General features: G+C 41.7%; 1 protein-coding gene across 2 annotated transcripts in view; it reads right to left on the reverse strand.

The window, feature by feature from the left end:
- Window positions 1-6,450: 6,450 nt before the first annotated feature.
- SLC38A1 (solute carrier family 38 member 1) overlaps window positions 6,451-24,912 on the reverse strand; it is a 62,902-nt gene continuing 44,440 nt past the window's right edge. For both annotated transcript variants that reach the window (XM_059402962.1, XM_059402963.1), the window contains 12 exons: window positions 20,440-20,513; window positions 18,938-19,030; window positions 18,544-18,625; window positions 17,459-17,541; window positions 15,977-16,035; window positions 15,740-15,856; window positions 13,901-13,980; window positions 12,202-12,302; window positions 9,656-9,774; window positions 9,014-9,155; window positions 8,817-8,914; window positions 6,451-7,062 (listed from right to left, as the gene is read on the reverse strand). In XM_059402962.1, the coding sequence (XP_059258945.1) occupies window positions 6,961-7,062; window positions 8,817-8,914; window positions 9,014-9,155; window positions 9,656-9,774; window positions 12,202-12,302; window positions 13,901-13,980; window positions 15,740-15,856; window positions 15,977-16,035; window positions 17,459-17,541; window positions 18,544-18,625; window positions 18,938-19,030; window positions 20,440-20,513 (1,150 nt within the window). In that variant the 3' untranslated portion in view covers window positions 6,451-6,960. The remainder of the gene's footprint in view (window positions 7,063-8,816; window positions 8,915-9,013; window positions 9,156-9,655; window positions 9,775-12,201; window positions 12,303-13,900; window positions 13,981-15,739; window positions 15,857-15,976; window positions 16,036-17,458; window positions 17,542-18,543; window positions 18,626-18,937; window positions 19,031-20,439; window positions 20,514-24,912) is intronic.

Raw genomic sequence — 24,912 nt, forward strand, 5'->3', positions numbered from 1 at the left:
GCAATAGGAGTGATAGGGGAAGAAGTCAGAACTGTCAAAACCACCAGAGGCTTGAAGCTTTTGACTTAGAACAAAACCCACTCCGATGCTCAATGACCTTTTGGATGTTTGCATTTTAACAGCTGCTTGAGTTTGAAAATAATAATTACTTACACCCTTTGCCTCTGGGGTTTTGGTCAATGAAGCTAGATTGGAGTACACAACTTGGATTCCTGTGCCCCAAATTTCTACCTTAAGATCCACATGTGCACCTGTGCTCTGCAGAATGGGCTATCATCATGGCATCTCAGGGAGAGTCAGGAAGGGCCTTATACTCAGTAATACCATGAAGGCCTAGGTTGTTTTTGCACTAAACTCGTCTTCAAAAGGAATCTGGATATCAGACTCTGACCATCTTGCTGTTCTGATAAAACTTTCCTAAGATCATGGGGGAGGAGCCAGAGATGGACAGAGAAAAGGTCAAGCTGTAGAAGCTTTCCCCTTAAAAGTTCCAGAGAACTGGAAGTGCTGATAGAATTTTCTGTGTTATTGGGAGACTACAATATGAGTAGAATCCCTGTTACAACATAATACAGAAATTGATCTCCATAAAGATTAACCTGAATTTAAAAAGAAAATATTAGGTTTAACCTCCTCTGATTACAGAGAATGGAGAAATAGGATAGGTAGTATGTTTCAGATCAGATAGATTTTTTTTTTAAGTTTTTTAATTATTTATTTGACAGAGAGTACAAGTAGGCACAGCAGCAGGCAGAGGGAGAGGGAGAGGGAAAGAGCAGGGAGCCCAACTCGGAACTCCATCCCAGGACCCTGAGAGCATGACCTGTGCTGAAGGCAGTGGCTTAACCCACTGAGCCACGCAGGCGCCCCTAGATTTCTATCAGAAGAATTTTTTTTCAAGTGTGGGTACATAAATATAAGCTTTCATGAACAAGTAATGTTCTAGGACACTGACAAATGTGTGCAAATCTGTCTCCAAAGATCAAACGCTCCCCCCACCATTTTAGTATTACATCCCAAAAGAAGAAAGGCAAAATTCAAAAATACTTTTAGCTCACATTTTTAATGTTTAAAAACTATGTTAACAGAGCAATTATAGAACAGAATTTCTTATGTTTCTTTATTTACACCATATCCTGGGGGGAAAATAAACTATTTGATTAACCATGAATAGCAAAGTTTTGTGACTTGTGACTCACTTCTATCACTCATCTGAAAGTCATTTACAAGTTTTTACATGAATAAAAGCGGTGTGTTACACATACTGGACCTATATGAAGTCTAAAATACAACAAAGACTCTGGAGACTGGATTATGTACCAATGGTCAAGATTCAAGTGTTTTGGGAAAAAATGACTTAAGATGGTTTATGTTGGTGTCAACACTGAAAATGGAAGGCAAACATGCAAGACTTTCAAAAGCTTGATAAAATAATGGTCTTCTTTTGTCCTTCAAATTTGTGCTCATAGTTAATGTTCGGTACCCCCCCCCCCGCCAAAGATCCCAACATTTGGGAAATGCAGCAATTCATCTTAATTTTGAAAAGAAAGAAATTCTCCCCCACTTCTGTTTTCATAAATACTGTGTAGTGGTATCAGTGTTAACAGCATAAGAGCATTATGAAGAAACAGTTTGTCATTTTGGGTATATCTATTTCTATATGACAATAATTTGGGTCTAAATATTCCTTATTTGTAGCTCAGAGGATTATCTCTTAAATAATGGAGCATAATACCAGTATAAGAAATCAATGCAACTATTTCTCCGACATTTTGCTTTCTAAACAATTAAGTAAGATTTTTAGATTCCAAGTTTACACGGAGAGAACGATGTTACCTGGGCGAGAAGGTAAATTTTTTCTAATTCCCAAACAAAACCACTAATATCTATGACAACATTTATTCTTGATATGCAAATACTAGATTCTTGATATGCAGACTTCTATTTCAGTGTGGATCCACAACTGCAAAAATATACAGCCTCCTATTTATTTACAACATATTTACATACAAATGAAGTATTTCCTACAATAAACCTCAGCTGCATAGATTCTTCCTTTTAAAAACACAAATTCAAGCCTGTAGACAGATGGGCCCAATTTGCAGCCCTTCCTCTGAGAAAACCCTAAAGGAAAATGACCGAGCCTTGTGAATGTTACAATTTTCAAGAACTCTCCCTTTTTGATTTAGTGATATTTTTCAGTTGTTAGCCACCCTATTCCCAATTTGTACCTGAAAGCCCTATGTCATCATAAATTCCCTGTGTACATTTTGGAGGAAGTATGTTCTGTTGCTAAAGGATCCCCAGCTTTGCCATTGCTCAGGAAAACCATGTATTAGCACTGCTAAATGGCACAGTCTGTATCTTCTCTGTTTTGAGAGTGGCTACAAGTTGACAGTGAAGTGAAATGGAGGAATTCTGTTCTTCAAACTTCTGCCCTTTCTAAGCCTCAAGCCATTTACCTGGATAAACTGAGAGAAACGCGTGGCTTTTGCTCTGAGCCCTCAGATCAAATATCTGATCATGTCCTCAACCTCTTCCCCACCCTGATGCATGTGCCTTCCAGCACTGTGATTTACTGAAATGGAGCCGAGCTCTCCATCCTTTTCCGAGCAGTTTGTAGGTGCTTATGCAGTACAGACCTTTCTAGAGAATCCACCTGAAGAGGACAGGTGGCCCATCACACGACACACCCGAACGCTGTGGAGAGCTCACTCCTGACACGAATTCAGTATTTCATCTAAGGCTGCCTTTACAAAGGGTATTTTCTTTTCCTTCTCTGCAAAAACACAAACACTTGACTTCCATTTCTTCACAGCCTCACACAATGTCATCTGAGTGCCCCTCAGCCCAGGCTGACAGACCGGAGGGCAGGCGGCCTTCCTTGATGACTGAGCACCGGCACCAGCATTTCCGAGGAACCATACTCTGAGGTAGGACTGATGGGGAGAAAAGAAATGACGGACGAACGGACTGGGAGCGGTTCTCACACTAATCGCGCATCGAGCGCATCGAGATCAGGCGGAGGGCTTGTTCAAACCCAGACTGCTGAGGGTTTCCGCCCTGAGAGTTTCTTTTTTCCTTAGTTCTGGGCTGGGACCCCAAGCCCTGCATTCCAACAAATCCCAGGGTGATGCTGCTGCCGCCAGTCTGGGGACCACACTGTGAGGACCACGGGCTTAGAGGCTTGAATCCAACTCCGGAAGGAAGTCAGCTGTGGGGCCATTTCTGGTGTGTCTCTCAAACACAGGAATCTTATCCCAGTCCCTTGACCACCTCCAGCCCCTTGACTATCCCCCCTCCACCTCCCGCCCCCAGGGTGCCTTTCTCAACAGGGTCTGCAAATAGAAAGAAGGAAAGTCGGGGGGAACCTTCTTCCACCGACCTGATTACTAGACAGTTAAACCATGGTTCACTAGCACGAAACCCACTGAAAGTGCTGTGTGCGGGCTGGCTCCAGGGACTGGCGCACGAGAGAGGCTGTGCAGCAACATCCTGTTCTCTAACAGGCAGGGGAAGCAGCAGGTCCTCTGAACAGAAAAGTCAGGCCAAGCCCGAGACCTCCAGGCAAAAGAAAAGCTACCAGCTGAGGAATGTCCCTGGAGGGCTCACAAGAAGCTCCTCATCCTCCTTCCCCTCCTCCTCCCACCAGGTGCTCCGGTGGCCCTGGACTTCTTTTCCCCCTCCTTTGCTGGAGACTCTGCTTCAGGCCCTGCTGATCTCCGCTCACCGGTGGTGACCCTACCCGCACCGTCCGGCGGCTGGCGTGGGCAGTCCAGATTCCACTAACGGGAGTGACATACTCTTGGCAACTCCGAACAAAGACTCCTTCAAAATAATATTATTTTTGGCTGTTAAGGCTTTTTAGCTATCATGTTATATTATCCTATTCTGCTGAATGATGGGTCTAACCATCTTTCCTAGCTGCTCTGGGGGCCTAAACACCATGTATAACCTGGTTTTAGAGGAAAATACATTCCAGCTTGCAACCAACCACCTAACAGGGTTTTGCAACATGGTCTGCTTATAAATTGGGGACAGCCTGTGTCTAACGAGACTAGATTTCTTTCCTGTGCATCCTTTCCTACTCCACTCCCAGTAAATAACATTAGGTAAATTAGGGATTTACGGCATATTGTGTTATAATAACTAGAGAACAGTTCTCAATCCAAAATATGAAACTGGCACTGTTCACTAGTGTTAAGGTTCTATCTACCAAAGGAAAACGTGCTGCTCCCAATGGCTAAGGTATAATATTCTTTAGTCTACTAATTTAGCAGAAAAACTTCTATAGCACTTGACTGCTGTTTAAATTCTACCTAACATCTGTGATACATGTATTTTTGGCTACCAGTTCACTATTCTGAACAAGAAGAATTATTGCAGTATACTTTACAGCTAATCCCACACAAATGATGTAATTAATCCGTGGTATTTGACAAATTACAATAGGGTCTATTATATCCTGTCAAAAATAAACTTAGATAAACATACAAAGATGTTTAAAAATCTGCAGTATCACAGACATCAACAACAACGTGCCTCCTCTAAATAAATATTTTAAATAATAATAAAAATTCCCTGTACTGACACATAAAATCCAGAGATCCAAGAATACCACTACCCATCCCAAAAGTTAATGGTAATTTTCTAAGTTGACTTTGTGTCAAATGAATTGTTATAAACTAATGAGGAAAATAGAAAGTAGCATAATATTGCTTGCAAGCTCAACTAAGTATATTTTTTTTTAATGGAGGGTCCGTCTACTACCTGGCTATTTCATTACTCGGTGCCCTAGACAAGCCTCTGAGGGGCCACCTGACTTGTTTTGCTTAATTTATCTCCCTGTTCATCCAATATGGAAGACATTGCTGAAAAGGACAGAGGTGGCTGTGGATTTTACTAGGTTAGTATTCACGTATGGGTAGGTATTCATATCTAATTACCAAAACTCTGACCTAAGGTGGATGTAATTCTGGAGCCATTACATTAAATGCTATGAATGATCCTACCAAGAAATGCAGGAAATAGCTTTTCCCTCTCCCCCAAGAGGATCACAACAAGGTGCTTAGATGCCTGCCTTTTCTATGGAACATTAGTCTGAAAGAGGGAGGGGCAGCTCCTTGTTACTCCCAGTGAATGGTGAGTAAAGGCCTTTAGGGATTTTAGTGAGGGAGGAACAGAACTCAGAGCTAAGTGCTTGGAATTCCTCCCAAGAGTCTGTGGTTAGAGTCTACTTATCTCTGGATAAGAAATCTGTGCTTGGTGAACTTATGTGTTTGAGAAATTCAACCAGAATATAAATAAAACACAAGTCCTGTTTCAAAAGACCAGCTCAGAGAGCACCAACATTTCTTGCTGTGTGATAGAGACAATCCAATCACAGGTGATGGTCCAGCTTCAGGAGGATGTAATTCTGAGTTTCCTTGCAGTCCCACAACTTTCCAAGCTATGTCTTACCCCCAACTCTCTTCTCTTGTAGACTCTGTGTAATTTCCTTCCACCCCCTTTAGGAGATAGTGGAGCTGGAGGAGGGGTGTGAGGCAGCTCTGTCCTCCTGTGTGGGTCATGCCGGGTGGGCGGTAATGGCCCACCCCTTGGTTAGGGATGAGAAGAGGACACAACACAGGCACCAAAGCCCCTGTCTGAGGGAAGGAAGGTACACTGATTCTGTCACAAGTTCTTCTCAAAGGCTATCTCTAAGGGCTTGCTCACTTGCTTGCTTGCTTTCTATCTTTCTTTTTTCAAGACTCCGAGTGGATTATTGATGGAGAAGAAATAGGAATGAGGCTTATTTAAGGTACAAAAATCTTGTATTTGTAATAACCTAAATTTATAGATATAAAACAAGTCTTTTAAAGACCCCCTAAAGTACCCAATATAAAACAGGAATTACTTATCCTAGATCACCCTTGGTTGGATACACATTATTCCCTGTGCAAAAAGCTGGTGGACATGAGTAAAAGCTGCTGGGTTTATAATTTAAGAAAGTGTTTTTTTCTTCCTTCAACAATCCAGGTGTAGGGTTGAAGGCTCTTTGCATCAGAGGAATATTTGCTTAGGCATTTTGGATGCTCTTTTTGCAATACTCGTGGTTCTCAGTTTATTACCAAGGTGGTGCGGGTCTCCCTCCGTGGAAGGTGACTCAGATTAGAGTAACTTCGACATGACTGGCCAAGAGGGAAACAAAACTTCATTTGCTAGATAACCCAAATGTGTCGTTTGAGATGTTTACCAAGGTAAGAAATCATTCTCACCCCCTTTCCAGCTAAGAACACTCATCGGAGAAGGTCTCCCCAGGATGCAGGGTGTGGTACTAGTGAGGCCACTGGACCGCCAGAGCCTGGCTGCCAGGAGATCAGGGCTCCCCTCAAATCTTGGGCATGTTCTGACCCAGCAATGGCACACACCCTGTCACTCTCTTATGATGATCCCCTGTGTGCTATGGTAACCAAAGTAGGCAAAATATTTATGAAACCGTTTTTTTTTTTCTGTAAAGGAAAATAACTATATACAATTCAAGATTCTTTTCTCTTCTAAAAAGATACTGATGGTGTGAGTGGAACACCAGCAAGAAAATGATTTCAGAACCTGGACGCATAATAAATAAACATGATCGATGATTATGTTTCCGAAGTTCTAAAGGGCCGTGAAACCACACACACAAAAAAAATAATAGTTAGGAGAGTGAAAAATAACTGATTGTGAAGGGTACTGAGAAATACAATTGCATGAAACTTAAAAAAATCCACAATCCTTAAACTGATCCCAACTCTTAGAGGGACAGGAACTATTATAGAAACAGGTTTCTGTTTTGCTACCGAAGTGTTATTCCATTTTAAGTATCCTGTGAATTCCTGTTTTGCTTCTGTAAACTTGCAAAAGAAGTGATGATAGATTGCTGATGTGTGGTGACGTGACCGAGCCACGGGCTGGAATGTTTCCTGTCCTCAGCTGGTCTCAGTGGCCTTCGTCACTACTTGATGAGCAGGCCCAGTCGTAGATGACCAAGGGAATGCTGACCAGGGAGAACAACACCCCCAGGACCAAGAAAAGGGCAGCCTGGAGCAACATAAAAGCATGCGTTATTTTCAAGGAAGCCAACATCTCCCACATACACCTGGGAAACAAACAGAAATGCTTTTCCTTCTCTTTCTGTGTCCCCTTGTATCTGGAGTCTGTTACAACCATTGGCAAACTCTGAGAATCATTCCAAGATTGTACGGCTCTGATTCTCCAAGGAGGGGCAAACAAAAACTAGCTATGCAGGGCCATCTCCCATATCCTTTTGTTTGACTTCATCGTCACCTCAGAACAAATCCATTCTACTCCCTGAGTATCCTATAGTTTCTTTCAAACTAAGATTACAATTAAAAAAGAGAGAGAGAAAGGACTTTGAAAATATGCAGGCCATTTTGTTACTTTTTACCAACCCACTGAAGTTACCACTGGCAGGCAAACATTTCTATTTGAAAAAGTGGGGGGAAAGAAATATAACAAAGACAATTTGATCAAGTGAAATAGAAAATGGGCGTCCAGAACTAAGTTATTGTAAGGGTTGAGGAAGGCCAAAAGGGGGACAGGTTACTAAAACCAGACAGGGAGAGCATGAGATTAGAAATTGCTTGGCCTTGAAAGTATCCAACCAGAGCTTTGCAGGGAGAAGCATGAAGGAACTTAGAGCCAAGGGGGCTGAACTTGAACCTGGAGAATAGAGCTAAGGGAAGGAGAGGCAACTGGTGAGGTTGTCCACAGGCTTTTCATCGGAGGTCTGGCTTAACTCCCTGGGGGACCCACATGGACAGGAGCCTTTGTCTAATGCTTTCTGCTAGATCCTACCACCAGTTCTAAGGTGAGAGCAGGGCTGGGGAGGCCCACAGAACTCATGGGCCACAGGCCTCCGGCACTTTCAGATTTAATGTGCGTTGTATTTTACTGCTATGCCAGAGTGACCTCTCTCTCTCTGTGCTTATGAAGCCCCTCCTGGTATGGTTTAGAAGGACGTGGAGCTTATGGTTTCAGGGAGAATCCTGCTGGGGAGGCAGATGCTGTACCAGATCAGTGCTGCTTCTCCTATAAGCACAAGGATGACTCTTCCTGCCTGCATCTCTCACCCGGGTCTGCTGATTCGGGTCATGTGTGCACTGGAGCACTGACACTATCTGGAAGGGCAGCTGAGAAGCCTTCTCTGAGGCCAAACAAAATGGTGCTCTAGGAGGTGCTCAGGCAGCCGCCCCTTCACCCCTGCTTCCCTCACTGTCTCCAAGTGCGGCACCTTCAAGATGCCTTTGAACTTCACCAGACCTGGGAACAAGAATCCCCGCATAGAAAGGTAGTTTCTGAATCCAGGTCTGTTGTTCCAAAGTATTTCTGCCAAATTAGAAGAGGTCTCTTTAAGCAAACGCCGCCATTCTCAGGAAGGGATCCCACGTGCCCTGGGCTGTCGGAAGGAGTTACAGGACCGGGAACGTACAGAAGTAGCGGGCTGCATCAAGTCTTCGAGTTGCTCTCCCTTTCCTAGCTTGCTAAAGACAAGGCATCGCCCCACAGAGACACAGGATGACAGACGTCTAGTTTCCCAGCTGGCCCTGCCCTAGCTCAGAGCCCAAGTTAAGGCACAATAAGAGTAAGACATCTTCAGAGAACAGATCAGAGTCGGATACGGTATTTTCAATCTCCCAAAGGGGAGAACATCAGGCCTGCTGCTCCCCTTTTGAGGCTGCTAAAAATAGGATTAGGTGGGGGAGATGGACTATTTATTTGGTAAATTTAAATGAAAAACTAATCAGAAAAAGAGAGGCTGGCCTGAGACATACCCAAATTCTTTGAGTTCCTTTATCTCCATCCTGGCTTGTGATTTTTAAATAAAGAGATGAAGGAAGAATGAAAATAAGCATATTAGCAGATGTGACTCCTGTAAAATAAGAAAAAAAAAATGAAGTTGTTACAGCGGAATTTTAGCTTTCTGAACAGCTATCGGAGAATGAGAAGTATAAGGTTCATAAAGCCATACCTACGACCCCAAAAATATCCTTCATGGAGGGTATGAAGATCACCAACAAGTTGATAATAACCAAGAGTATGAAGGTAACCACGATATGACGGCACAAATTAAACTTCGTTTTCTTAGCCAGTTCAAATAAAGACGAACGAACCTACAGGAAAAGAAGACAAAGACTCTGTGAGGGCCCCTGGCACACCAACCGTCGCGTCCTCAGCAGAAACACATGTCCCGGTGCACAGGAATCTGGGAAATGTTTTGTAAGTCCTTGTGCAGGATTACAGGTAGGGGCTTGGCTTAAGGAAAGTATGTTTATTTACAAATAGGTAGTTAGCTCTGGTGGGGGATAATTTCCGTCTTTATCTGACTAAGTGTGTGCTCTTCCCGTCCGTTTCTGTGCTCTCATCACGCGCGAGCAAGATCCAAACACTCTGTCTAGATTTTGAAGAAGGAACAGACTCATGAGAATTAAGGTTCATCCCAGCAGAGCCTGCCCTATCTCACTGACCCCAAAGTCTTGAGGCGCCTCCTTGGTACCATTCCAGCGACCCTGGGAAGTTCCCTCCCGCAGGCTGTCTGTGGGGCAGGCTCCAAACAGGGAGCGACGGGCGAGACCTCGGCTTTTCTTACAGGGCCCCGTGGTCTGTTACTCACCGTGAAGAACAACACGGGCACCGTGAGGATGACAGCAACAATCACAGCCAGCCGCACGGTCAGGATGAGAATGTCATCTTTACTCTGGTACTTGTGAAGGAGGTCTGACTGCACGTTTTCTGAAGCGAGCAAAAGAGAGTGTTGAGAGAGAAACAAGGCACGTTGCTGAATGACAGCTGATCTGAACAACAAAGAACGTGCACCCTAAAAGGCAAGGAAAGGAATGTCCTGGGTGTCGCAGTAACTACTGAAACAGTTTGTGAAGTCGAGAAGAAAAATGCCCTGTGGGAGACAGGCGCCACGCGTCCGTAGGTCACCTTACGAGGAATAATGACTGTAAAGTCATCGCTACAAGCCGCTACCCAGTATGGGGGTGCTCGATTTATACCAAATTCAGCCGAGGCGTAAATTGGGGCTAAAAAGAACATCCAGTCGAAGCACAGAACCCTTCTTAATCTAGACTTTCCCCACTTGCTGCCGCTCGTCAAAGGACACTACACTGCCTCAGCCTTGTTGGGTGGACGGCAGGCCCCACAGAGCCTTCCAGACCCTCCTCTTATCACTCAGCTTCCAGGGGCCAGCCAACAGAGGTACAAAGACAACCAAAGCTAGAAGGGAAGTCCCTGCGAATGCTCACTGCTTTGACAAGACCTCCCTCCCCTCCTGCCATGTCTCCTCTACGGTCTTCTCACTGCACCGGTCTCAAGGTTCTGGGGGTGGAAGTCCAATTCTATTCTGTGCCATACATTGGGCTCAGTTTTGGAAAAGGGAGCCTAGGTTATAATAAAAATCTCATTAGTTCGAATTTTCTTGAGTCAAAATCTATAATGATCCAAAAATACCTGAGCCTTTTTCTTTGACCGAAGACTACAAAAGGGTGTGGTATTTTATTTTATGGGAAGAAAAAATATGGATTTGCAAAGAAAACTCATGGCTGGAACAAGGTAACAGTGAGACTGTTGAAGGAACATGTAGCTCTCCCTCCCCTCTCTTTACCTACCCCCAGTGCTGCAATTCTGCAGGCAACCTAGAAACACTATTTTTATGCAAAAATTCAACATGGCATTTATGGATTCATCAGACAATGCTGTTTGCCGTTACTTGTGAAAATGGTGACAATACAACTCTGTAATCGGGGTAGCTATTCCCTCCAGGCTGAATTAATCATCTGGAAACGTGTTTAAATTTTTTTTTTCCCCAAAAGATATTATTTATTTATTTGACAGACAGAGATTACAAGTAGGCAGAAATGGGACGAAGCAGACTCCCCGCTGAGCAGTGGGGCTCAATTCCAGGACCCTGGGATCATGACCTGAGCCGAAGCAGAGGCTTTAACCCACTGAGCCACCAGGCGCCCTTAAATTTTGAGACATTTGTGTTTATGGGGGGAAAAAATGTCCCAAAGAAATATTATTTAATAGAGAACAATGTGATATACAGGTATTTAAATTTAAATCAGGTCCCAGATTGTAATGATAATGAAAGATGTTCAATACAGCTTGAGGATCATCTGAATAGCAGAGGGGGAAGACCTGATAAAAGAAAGAAAACTATTCCTACAGGGCCAAGAAGTTACAAATGAAACCCTTTTTCAGATTTCATTCCTTTGAACCCTCCCTGCCATTCCTTCAAATCTTTGCAGGACTCCAACTTCCAGTGAACAATCAGGCGTTTTATTTTTAATTAACACAAGTGTCATGAGTGTAGCACTCTGCTCTTTCCCACTTTCAACATCTGTCTCTGTCTCTCTTCTCTATTAATGGAATCTGACCCAATTTGCACCAGCAATTAGGAGAGCCTTCTCTGGTATAGTTTTCAACTTTGCTCAGTAAAGGTGGCATGCTTAAAAAACACAGTTTCTTTCTTTCTTTCTTTCTTTTTTTTTTTTAAGATTTTATTTATTTAACACAGAGAGAGAGAGATCACAAGGCAGAGAGGCAGGCAGAGAGAGAGGGGGAAGCAGGCTCCCTGCTGAGCAGAGAGCCCGATGCAGGCCTGATCATAGGACCTTGAGATCATGACCTGAGCCAAAGGCAGAGGCTTAACCCACTGAGCCACCCAGGCACCCCAATGCAGTTTCTTTTAAGGACAGTATTAGGAAGAAAAAATTACAGTATCTCGTTTCAGTAATTACTCTATTGTGCAGTCTACTCAAATAGGTAAAGGAATCATCACCATTTGCTTTATGTAGAAGAAAAGACCAGCAAAATCAATGGGTAGATTCGTTGCTTTTGGGGGCTATCGTGTTAAAAGTTATTTGGGTATTGGGGCACCTGGGTGGTTCAGTGGGGTAAGCAGCCGACTCTTGATTTTGGTTCCGGCCATGATCTCTGGGACTGAGCTGAGTGTGCTGGGCTCTGGGCTGCGCAGGGAGTCTGCTTCAGGATTCTCTCTCCTCCTTGCCCTCCCCCCTGCCCCGTGCTCTCTCACTCTCTCTAAAATAAATACATAAATCTCTTAAAAAATATGAAAAGTTCTTCGGCTACAGATTTTTCACTAACTTAGCTACAAATACATATATTTGTGTGCGAACAGAAGTCACTTACCGTAGAATGTCAAGTAGCCAAAAATGGCAGTCAAGAAGTACATAACAAACATGGCGAAAAAGGAGATATTGGACACCATCTGCATTTTTTTCTGTGATCGACTAAGAACAAAGATAAGGGAATTTTAAAAATTAAAAACCATGTTACTGAATTTAAGTACTGGTGTTAACACTGAAGAATACTAACAACGTTCTGTCAGGCTAGGGAAGATCTGAGCAGCGGAGCTTACCCGCCATCCACCTCCCCTGCCCCTAGCAATTACACCAGTTTAAAATAGCTTCTTTTATGCCAAACGGGTAATGTGAGAGAGTGATTCATGGAACTCCCAATCCCTTAAATGCCCTTCCCCATTCTTTTCAAAGAATATCAGGTTCTCATCTGAAGGGAGGAAAATATTTTTTTAATATTTGTTTTTGATATTATCTCCATACTCCGCACGTACAGGGAAAAGAGCAGAATAAATTCAAATACTATTCTCCCAGCCCAGAGATCACGGGCAAATCTGAAACTTGATCTCAGGTGTTCTATTGCTAAAGCTGTTATTTAGTTTCCTTTTTTCCCACTGAGTAGCCTCGGGGATGCACTTGGAAGTCTATGTTTCCAGAACAATAAATCCCAAGTGATCACAGCTGTGATGATGAAGGGCTCTATCTCTTAGGTCAAGCTTACTCGGGGAGTTTGGGTGGCCATTTAAGTTTCTTTAATGGCCGAAATAATTTCTCTATGAGACTTGTACTCAATAACAGACCATGATAGTCATAACATTTGTTTGTGTCATAACAGGAAAAACTGAGATGCACACACATCAGAAAATTACAAACTAAAAGCTGGACTATTAAATTTAAAAGATGTCAAAGACATGTTTAAATGTCCTAAGTATAGGATCATAAAGTAGGATTGCTGTACACATAGATAGATAAAGATATTCAAAACTTACCCATATATCAATTAAATATGAAAGAGGACAAGTCATGAGTGAATCAATGCTAAATGATATTTTATTTTTCAAAATGGGAAATACTGTATATCTTTTCTGAGCTTAAGACTAGGCCATGAAGACTATTTTTATCGGTAAAGTCTGCTAACAGTTAGCTAAAAAGAGAACTCAGGAGGAAATTTATAAGCAGGACTTTAGTTTTCTCTAAAACAGCAATCAAAAACAAATCCACAGAATCATCTTAATAGTTTAAAATGAACAACACTTATATTCTCTTGTCCAGTTTTTGGCCTTAACATTAATTTCTTTCTGCCTGATTTCGCAGCCTTTTCCCTCTAAACCAATACAAGGCAAATCAGGCACAACGCATTTTGCAGTTTATACATGAATCTGATTATGATTATAACACTTGGCAAGGAAGCATAAGTCACATAAAGCAACACAAAGACTTGAACTCTCCTAAGTAATATAGTATGTGAAAAACTGATTTAACAAAAAAGTCCACATAGGTCGCCACTTTATGTATTTATGGCCAAAACATAATGCAATTTTCTGATTTTTCTTATTCTCTTTTTCCATTAATATAGTACTTGCTCCAGAATGGCAGAAAGTAAATGTTGAGGCTGGCTGATGAATCCATCTGCCAGATCATTATACAAATCTATTTATTTCAATACAGTACTTGCCTATTAATGAGGGGATGTAAAAAATGATTAAGGTAAAAAAAGGTAAAATGACTAAGGTAAACAACAAATCTCTTACTCTTTAAGCTCACTGTAAATTGGCAGGACTGATGGGTGGCAGACAAAAGCAAACGCAATAGTCGGTAAAGCATACACGGTCTGTTTGGAAGAGAAAAATAAACATTACGAAGAAGCATTTATTACTCTAAAAATTATTCCGCTCCAATATTTCTGTGCTGTCGTCTTCTCTGACAGCTCTTCAGAATCCCTGGATTACTCGATTATTAGGAGGGCTTTGGTGTCGAAAATAGAAGCAGCTTTTCTAAGAGGGCTTATCTAGCTTGAGACGTGAGGCACTTGGCACACAGGGCTCTTAGGTTCCCCTCACCTACATCCTATTTTACTGCTTCGGGCAAAGCATCATCCCATAGTTACAGGGCACCGTCACCCTGCACGTTCCCTGCATTAATTTACGAACTCCCAACAACAACCCTGATCGGTAGACAGACCACTGACGCTCTCCTGACTCCCTTCAACAGGTTAGGTGACATGCCCCGGGCTTCTTCCATCTCTGTTCCACTGCTCTTTGCTCTACAGGGCCCGTCAATCCAGACTTAAAAGTTGGCATCTAAAAAGACAACTACTTCCCCAGTCACTACGTTGGCTGTGTTCTTAGAATTGTGCCTGCATGCAAGAGAGCTCTCTTTAGTTTTCTTTCTTTCTTTCTTTCTTTCCTTTTTTTTCTGGTCATAACATTTTTACTGGCTTCTCAACATGTAACTTTATTTTATGTATTTTTTTATTAACATATAATGTATTATTTACCCCAGGGGTACAGGTCTGTGAATCATCAGTCTTACACAATTCACAGCACTCACCATAGCACAAACCCTCCCCAATGTCTCTAACGCTGCCAACCTATCCCTCCCACCCCCCCCACTCCTCCAGCAACCCTGAGTTTGCTTCCTGAGATTACGAGACTCTTATGGTTTATCTCTCTTCCCCGTCCCATGTTGTTTCATTTTCCCCTCCCTTCCCCCCATGACCCTGTGCCCTGACTCTCAAATTCCTCATCAGAGAGATCACATTTAATTGTCTTTCTCTGATTGACTTATTTCGCTTAGCATACTATGGCCATACCACCCTGAACGGGCCCAATTGCATCTGATCTCTTTAGTTTTCTTAGATAAGACTTTTTAAAACTCTCAAACTCAGTACAACTTCTGATGCAAAAAAAAAAAAAAAAAAAAGAAAAGAAAAAAAGAAAAGAAAAGAAAGAAAGAAAGGAAGGAAGGAAGGAGGAAGAAAGTAACATTTCTCATGCTCTAATTCTGTGAAAGCACTGGACCAGGCCCATTCTAAAAAAACGCTGTGAGATATAGAACAGTATCCTTGTTTTTCAGTTGGGGATCTGGTAGCTTGCCAAACAATTTAAGTCCAAGCCTGACCGGTTCTGTAGTCCACTGTTCCCCATGCTAATAACAGCACTCCAACTGTGTGAAAGTTTGAAGTGTCAGTTTGTGTGTCTGTATTTCAGCATCTGTATTTCCACTGTGCGAGCTGGGGAAACCGGAGGGATGCCTTTCTATCACCACCAGGGAGGAGCAGGGAGTGGGCGAAGGAGGTATTAATCTGTTTTTAAAGATCCACAAGGAAGAGAGGAGCTGAGACAATGATCCACACAGAGATTTTCACAGACAATGCTAAAGGTTGTCCTATATGTAAACTGCATAGGAGGAAGCATGAAATCTAGTATTTGCCTATTTAAAGGTCTCTGAATTATGGGATTTGGGAAGCAGTGGTTTGGTGTTCTGTTGAGAATGAATTCTTTCAAAGCAGTTTAATGACAACAAATAGGAGAACTATAATACCCTTAACAAAATGCTCTTTTTTATATTGAAAAGATGAGGAAACTTACCTTTGAATTGAAGGTAACATATTTTGGTGTACACATGTCAGAGTTTGTTAAATTAGCACTTATTGTTGAATTTAGCTCTGGAACGGTGCAGGGAATTTGAAATTTCTTGTAGATTACCTGGTATTAAGAAATATAGGAGAAACAATTAGACTTTATCAAATAAAGCCAAATAATAAATATCTGCTGTATATCATAGTTCTGTGGCAAAACCAAGCCAATCATTTCATCAGCACTTACCACTATTAGGAAAAAAACCATACAGCTCAAAGAAAATCCACTAGTATAGCCAAGATACCCTAAAAGAAAAGTTGAAAAAAATTATTATTATTTCATGTATCACCTTGTTTCTTGCAATGCATTATTTCCAGCATAGGTCCAATAATATACAAATATGCCTATGTGAATAGAAGATTTATTATTTGAGAGTGCTTCTTTATTTGGCCAAAAAAAAAAAAAAAAGGCGACTTTAAATAAAAGTACCATATTATCACTTTGATTCTAGTTTTCTCTGATACACTAGACAATGCAGACTCCCAGATAGGGAAAAAGAGCCTCCCAAATCCGGCCGTAGCTCTCTGTTGCTATACTCTGATGGAGCCTTACAGCCAAATCCATTACTCCTTGATCTCGATATTCTTTATTAAGTACCTATTGCATACATACTGAATATCAGCTACAGTACTTCTCTTCCTAGATGAGGGGCCCTCATAGAGGAGATGAAGTGATTTCTAGGAATAAATTGAGCGTCTGGGGATCTTCACTTGCTCCCCTTGGAGTCCCCATCCATTGTAATTTCCACAGAGGCAGAGTTAAGTGGTCTCTGGGAGGTTGCGTTGTTCCCAGAGAAAAAGAGCGCTTCCCTCCTTAAACTCAAAATAGCTATGTGTGTATACACAGAGAAGCCAAAACACAGATCCAGGAACCATAAAATTAAGTCGTTTTTAAGATCTACTTCTAGATCTTACATAACAGCTACAGAGGGTTGATATTCATACAAAACAAAACACTACGGTTAACAGTCATTTGCAGGAAGAACTTTAATCTAAATGTCTTCCTTGAATTTGCCCAGAATTAAAGGTGATGCATTTTGGACTGGATACCAATCTGGCCACATGATTCAATATATGCTATTCCCACAACATCAGGCACATTTGTCTCCAAATATAAACATACACACACGAAAATATCAAAACCAAGTGGCTAGGACCTAAATTATGGCAACCTTTGACCTTTCACTTCAATCTTTTCCTTCAATGAAGCAAATAATTGAGATGGGTTAGACTCCGATAATATACGAATGATTCATTCTACTTTAGGGGATAAATACAAGCAACTTTCTGTCTTGATATTAGATTTGAAAATCTACTGATCTAAATAATCAGGACATTGAAAACCTTGTGTAAGGAGAATTCATATTCTGTACTTTTCTCAGAGTAGCCTGTAAGTTGTGCTCTTCGATACGGCACTGAGTCTGTTGCTGGCCCCAGAGCCTCCCCTCCCCCTTCCACAGCTCAATGGAAGGACTGCTTACGAGGTCACATACCGACCACTGTTTTTAGCCCATATTAAAGTCAAGCCTGATTAATACTTGTAATTTATCATTCACATAATCTTTACCTTACAAGTAAAAGTAGAGGGGGCAAAGTTATTCATTTTCATTAGGTTTCTGACTCATCTGGGCACTGTAGAGACTATGATAAAAGCAAGCTCTTTCCTTACCTAAGTTCTTCAAAAGACACAGAGGGAGGATTATGCCAAAGGTAACAACGACCACTAGCACGCGGCCATCCACATACCAGGCTCTGAAAAAGGCATTTAAGTTGGGTCATATTTTCATAGAAAGTGAAATTTTTTTCTCAAATTTAAAACTTCACAATACATTTCAATGAATTTTTATTATTATTAATTTTTACCATTAATTTCTATCATTTTTCAGGCTTATCCAAACACCTTAATCCAACCACTTCCCATTTACCATCGTCTCTCTCCCCAGTGATGGAAGAAGGGGGATTTTTTCCCTCCCCCACCAGCTAAATGGGGCAGTCCTCTGAATAATTTACGTGGTTTCAAAGCTGAATGCACACACTGCATTCTGTCAGATTACAACATGTCTTATCAATTATTTAAGGAGAAGTTCCATTTTGTTTTGCTTGGCTAATACCATTGAAAAACAAGTCAGCACAGGTAGGCATTGCTTTCTCCCTAACCTCTTGTATTTGACCTTGAGTCCTGATGACAGAACATGAGGAATTCTGGCTCCTATGATTCTGCCTTGAAAGAAAACAGAGAAACAAAGACTGGCAAGAACTATTAAACAAGAGGGAGTTAAAACAATGGATATGTCAGGTGTAGCTCCAACATTTTCCAAGCTTAGCTAGATTTTTATTCAAGTTGGCTCATGTTAATGTTGCTCCGCTCCCTTCTTTAAGAAAGAGACTAGGGTCTTAATGTGTTTGCATGTTCCACTTCTGTGTTAAATATATGTCTGTGCTAAAAATACTCTGTATCTGTTCTGTTCCGTAGAAACTGGATATAGATTTCAGGCTCTCCGGGAGATGCAGCATCTACTGTTTGCAGCTTGACAGATAAATCTACCTTTTAAATGCTCATCGTCAAATGGCTTTCCCTGCTTCTTTCATTTATATAAAAACCCCAGAGAAATGTGTTGGAACAACAAAGAAAAAAAATAACAACCCAGAGAAAACTCAGGTTCCTGTAGTTTTCATAAAACAAAAACTTTGGTTAGTCCACATTCAAATTAAGAATATTTTTGTTATCTTACAAAAAAATGGTCTATCACTTACGAAAATGCCTCTTCCTCTCCCATAAGAAACTTTATGGCGGAGGGCAGCTCATTTTTGACTATGAAGAGGTAGCTCAGCATTGCTAGAGGAAAATGAGAACATTTTTAGAAAGGAGATACCAAGGCTCATGTTGCAAGCTATATAAAAGGCTACCAGCCTGTTCTTAGACTGACCTTCAATAAGACACAAAGACAGTTTTAGCTACTCAGTATACTTGGGTTTTAAATAAGTGACTGCTCTCTCTGCCTTACTTTCCATGTGCCATTTTAGCAATGAGAACGATACTGCTTCCATTTTGTTAAAATTCATCGGGCCACCCAACCACCAGAATTAGAAAAGATAATAATATTCACATACTTTAAAGTTATGTATAGAAAAAGCGTGTTCCTTTTACCTCCAGTGTTCTGTAGAGAGGTGGCTCCAAAGATTACGAGCTTCCCTGTGGTGCCAAAGACCTGTTCTCCCAGCTTTTCATAAACCATGCAGCCTATTTAAAAATCATAGTTGAGAACACAAGAAATGACAGGGATCTAAAAGTTAAAGAAAGCCAAGATATCCTCATTCGAGGGACTATTCCCCAAGTTATTCTGCCTTTCTCAAAATCACATACATAGCCTTTTGGGCTTTGCAAGGGTTAAGATGCTACAACATCGTGACATTTTAAAATGTCAGACATGACCACCACTTCTCCTTTTTCAGGTTGGCTACAAAAGCATTACAGTTCAATTATTAGGTCATAAGGCTTATTTTTAACTATCTCGAAGAGTTTTCAACCGGGGGTGGGGAATTCCTACTCTGATCTCCTTTCTCAGGTCTGGTACATATCATTAAAGTAAAGATTTGATTTAAAAATAAAAATCCTTATTGTGGGGATGATAGTTTCCTTTTGAATTAATTATGTGAACTGATGAGGCTAATAAGGAATTATCTTAATCTTAATAACATTCCATGAATGCCTCTTGTGTCCTAAACACAATAACAAACATACAATAGTCAACACCAGAATGTTCATCATTTGTAAAATTTAGTTCACAGATACATAACTCAGAAAAGAGACCCATAGACAAATCTGGCTACAAGAATATCCTAACATGTTCAACTGTCTCATTTCGATAAATACTAAACTGCTAAACCATTCATTAAGAAAACACGTTTATATATCGTTATGACAGTTCGGCTCACGTTTCTAAAACTTTCACAGAAAGCAATGTGGGTCAGGCTATAATTAAAGCTTTGTTCAATCTCTCAGAAGACTGGTGTTTAAACAAGACAGTGGTAGATGCTCAATCTATTACAAAATGTCCCACTTAAATGGAGTCTTCTCTGTATAGTAATAGTTGGCCAATGTGGTTTCTCAGCTAAAGCAAAAGTCAAAGTATTACAAACAGAATCCATTTGTCCCAGGAATAGAAAATAAACACTTCAGGTATTACACTGCCCAGAACTTGGAGCCCTTCCCCAGTACCCTCGCTCCCACATTGCCTCGGGCATACCATTTTCTCCTTGGAATATACACAAAAGGAAATGAAAGCACTGTTTACTTTTAAAATCTCGAAGGCTGTAATATCAAAACATGGGATCCTTGTTCTGAATTTGTAAAGACCTAAGGAAAAACTGAAGCTTTTCAAATGAAGTCATTTCAAACTAGAAAACCAGGTATGATTGGGGGTTTGCTTTAAATGGCAGTGCTATTCTCTCAGGGTTCAAGACAATTTATGGTCCATGGTGCCGTGTCTGTTTCTCTGGGTAAACACCACTATAGGTTTTTGAGGAACTGTAGGTCAATGTACTCTTCAGTAATCAGTGGCTGAACCGGGAGGGCATTACTCGTTCACAGTATCACCATGCAAATCATTCATCCTGGCTTTAACAAAATTAGACCTACTATCAGCTTACCTGTTTCCTTTGAACAGATCAAAAGAAGGTTTATTGAATATATAGATAGCAGTGTCACGGAAGTCAAAAGTATCCTAAAGCAAAGAAAACAAGTCTTGTAATAACTATAAAAGAACATACTCAGACCTTACATTTTAGAAGGGCAAAGGCTTATTTATTTGGTTAACACTGTTGGTAGCATCCAGATTTTGGAAATGATTAGTCACACCCTTTTTAAAATCCTCAGTAAAATATTCTACCAAATAAAGAGCTGCTCATTAGAATCTGAGTAACCCTAACAGTGCAAATCCTCTATGTTAATTCAAAGCCTAAATAGCTCTCTGAGGTCATTTCAGTTGAAATGACTTTCAGACAGTATTAGGAAAGAAAGCTTTTATGGCCTATGATGCACTTTCTGTTACATCTGAGTGAGAAAGTGTGAAAGAGGTGTGAGATGGGGTGGCGGGGTGGGGGGGGAGGCAAGGGCTGAGGGGAAGTCTTGTAGTGACTCTTAGGTCGATGACCATGTGACTTTAAGCAAGTTGCTCAATTTCTCCCACCCCTAGATTCCTCACCTATAACATAGACACAAACTAAATGATGTCTATGATTCTTTTCATCTAATTAGTCTGGCTATTTTTGAATCTATGCATTGGACTACTGAGATAATTCACTTTTTTTGCACCTAGTTCCTCTTAAAGACCAAGCATTTCTTCTAACCGATGGGAAAATTTTGATTAGGAAAATGAGAAGACATTTTTGAACGACGAACTCATGTTTTTGTTTTGGTACATCTGGCTCATTATCAAACCCACCCCAAGAAAAAGCACAGCTAAAATGACATGGGAGATCACATAGATTATTTCCAAATCATTTGGTTAAAACAGACTTGGTAATTGAAAATAAAGCCTATTCGCTAAAAAAGAAAAAAGTTCCAGTCCCCCCAAATGAAACCACTCACTCCCTGATATAGGAGATCTATCCCTAGAACAGTATATAAGTGCAGTTGATTCCACATTTGAGTAAATAAGGCAGGGATTTTTCTGGCAAGGGCCATTGAGAGGCACTTGGCTTATCATGGGATTCTCTCTGTGTGGGATCTCTCTTCCCAACCCCAAACCCCTCCCGCACACCCACTGAACCCCTGTCCTTGGGCTCAGCTCAGATGGCACCCCTTTATGTGCCTTTCCTTACCCCAGGCAGAAAGGCAACTCTGTGGCTGTCTCGTGTCTTATGGTGTTTTGCTTCCCCTATAGTTCCCTATAGGCAATGCGGCCATAAGGAGATCGATGGGGGAGAACAGAATGGCCAACTACAGAGCAGACAGAATGCCAGAGATTGGTCATAAAACATAAAAGAGGGACAGAGCTCAGCAGAGGTAAAACAAACATGGGGAGAAAGAACAGAAAACCTAACACTCTGGGTGAAGACCAAACTGACCAGCCAATAAAAAGGGGAATTTAGGTGAAAAGGTGATGATAAGGAAGTACATTCAGACATATATTGACTTAGCTAAGATCCTTGAGGGGGAGGGTGATTCCGAAGGTAAGTCCCTTATTACCTCTTCTGGCTGAGGGACAGGAGAAAGTGAAAGCAGGCAGTCCCATACCCAGCTCATAGTTCTGAGATACATAATGGAGCCCCATTTGGTATGTTCTGCCAGAGAGGAAGATACAGGACCCAACTGTGGTATGATTTTTCTTTCACCTTGTAAGAGATACACAATATTTATTCTGAAGAAGCAAGCTTCAAATTCTGCTCAGAGTTCACTCACATTTTTAGGGACAATGAGACAAACGGGTGACTTCCATGTGCGCATGTGATAAAGCATAGAGGACTTGGGTGTGACGCAGCCTGGCATGGGTTTCCAGTAGGGGATAGGAGAGATGCAAGTTGCTGCTGTTCTCGAGTGACCACATGCCCTGTTGAGTCTATTCCCCTGGGACTGATGTGGGAAGGAGGGGGATCCTGCCACCAGGCCCCAGGCTAATGACTAGAGAGTATGACCTTGCAGGAATTACGTGCCTGGCAGGAGAGACAATTACTAATGTCTACCTAATGATTAACCAAAGGCTAGGAGAACTGGTTACTTATTAGCCAAAGAAACATTATAAGGAAACATTCCTTCCCTCAGCTAGCAGCCCCTGGGACCACATGGGTCTTACATACGGTTGCCTCCCAACATACTCTACTGGGTCAAATCTCATTGGAGGTGATGCTCAAGCTGGCCTGTGGCCCTTGGCAAGAAGTCAAGGATTTCTTCATGTCACCTCTTTTTCTCTTTCCAGGAGAAAAGTCTTGGTCAAGGAAGAGATTAGCAGGGGGTGCATCTATGCTCTCCCCCACACTTACCAACAGCAGAGTGAGATCCTCCCACTGTTGAAAACAACCCTCCTGCTTCCATGTTTAAAAGACATAACACTGCACCCCAGACAGAAGGACCTGGAGTGACATTCTGACAGCCTCTGCATTTAACCGCCCCATCTCTGAAGATGGTCTTCTCCATCCCTCCCAAAATCTACAACTTCCCTTCAAAAACCAAAAACTAATATAAAACAAAATGCTTTTTTCTAGCAGGTCATAAAAGGCAAAATCTGTACATAAAATTTTAAGACCACTTTGGGCTATAAAAGAAATCTAGTAGTATTAATGGAATTAAAATGTAGAGAAGTGCACCTCCTTGTTTAGATTCTTAGAAAGAAACTCTAAGTTGTCTAATTGGCTATAATGATGCTAGACTAAGGGGATCCGGGGGTGTCAAAGACACAAAATATAACATCAGAATGAAAGCAGGAGGAATGACTTGAGAGAATGTAATGACTTATTTGAACATTTCTCTTGTCTTGAGTGTGATTGTACCTCCATTTGTCCGATGAGATCTTTGTACATTTAATTGTGGTTTGCTGGCAGAGAAATATACACCGATATTCCTGTGCTAAGAGGAAAACGAGCGATTCCTTTCTGCATCTCATCCAGACGTCATGTTTGCCTTCACACTTCTGATCACTGACGACAAGCTCTAATATGGTTACGGCAAAAGCCGCTTGCTGAAAAAGGTGTTTGGGGGCAACTAAATCTTGGCGATAGGAACTGAGCTGTCAAGGTGTTGGTATTTCAGACTTAGGTTCAGCCTTGAAGAGAAGGGGATCCAGAACTTGTAGGTGGACATAGGCACTGGGTAAGCAGTGGCAGGAGTGTGAAGAGTGTGATCAGGGACTTCCAAGAACCCTCACACTGTCAGCCACACTAGGCAAGAGGTGGTGTGGGGACATCCTCAGAGAGTCTATGGCCCCTACGGGGAAGGAGACTGTTAGGAAATAATTCGAGACTCCAGGACCAGGGAGGGGTCTTTAGACACTGCCCTGTCCAGTTTTCCACCTAACACAGGCAGCCTCTCTGCTCCATCCCACACAAACAGGCATCCAGGTCTGCAAAGTGTGTCACAGGGGACCCATACGCCACCCATCCTATCCTGCTTCTGTGAAGCACCATGTACAGGAACTTAGGCTGAGCTGAAACTACCGCTGCCATTTCACCCTTTGGACCTACTTGAATCTACGTAAAATCAAAACCCTCTTCTGCCAAACAGTCCATCTGATGGTGCTCTTTTTCAGATTGTGCCCTTTGACCTACACTTCTCCAATTCTTCCAGCTGTCATCCTGTGATGGGGGCGTTCAGGCTCTTTACATCTCAGTCATGGTCCAGTTCCTCAACCATCCTTTGTCATGGCTGTGTGCCAAGAAAAGCACAATACTGTCACATCAGTTTGGGTCCAAATAGCACAAAGCATATTAAGATTACTAACTTGAGATGGACATCATGTTTCCTAGTAGGCAACCTATTTTGGTGTTCATTTTTACGGCAGCCAAGCCACACTTTTGATTCTTATTGAGCTTCTGTTAGAAACGCCTATTAGGTTACTCTTCCTAGTTCCATCCTGTGTATACTTTTTAAAAAAGATTTTTATTTATTTTTTAAGATTTTTATTTATTTTTATTTATTTATAAATAAATAAACAGAGAGAGATCACAAGTAGGCAGAGAGGCAGGCAGACAGAGAGGGGGAAGCCGGTTCCCGCCAAGCAGAGAGCCCAATGCGGGGCTCGATCCCAGGACCCTGAGATCATGACCTGAGCCGAAGGCAGAGGCTTAACCCACTGAGCCACCCAGGTGCCCCATGTGTATACTTTTTTTGAAAGGATTCTACACTTTCCATTATATCTTGTCTTTCCAGTCTCGTGATATCTTTTAAAATTGTTGACCTTTTTTACTTATGTATCAGCTACCTCATCAAGCTTCCTATCTTGAATTTGCCTTCATCCAAGTCACTGCTTCTAACTTGGAGTAGAACAAGAACCCAATCTAGAAAATGGCCCACTGTCCCATCAACTGCTCCAGCCAGAAAACCGGAAGTCACCCTTGATCTTTTATCTACTCTCTCATCCCTAACATCTAATCATTGGCAAGTGCCCTTTCACTTCTCTCTCAAAAATA

The sequence above is a fragment of the Mustela nigripes genome, chromosome 6 (assembly GCF_022355385.1).
Source record: "Mustela nigripes isolate SB6536 chromosome 6, MUSNIG.SB6536, whole genome shotgun sequence".
NCBI classification, from domain to species: Eukaryota; Metazoa; Chordata; class Mammalia; order Carnivora; family Mustelidae; genus Mustela; species Mustela nigripes.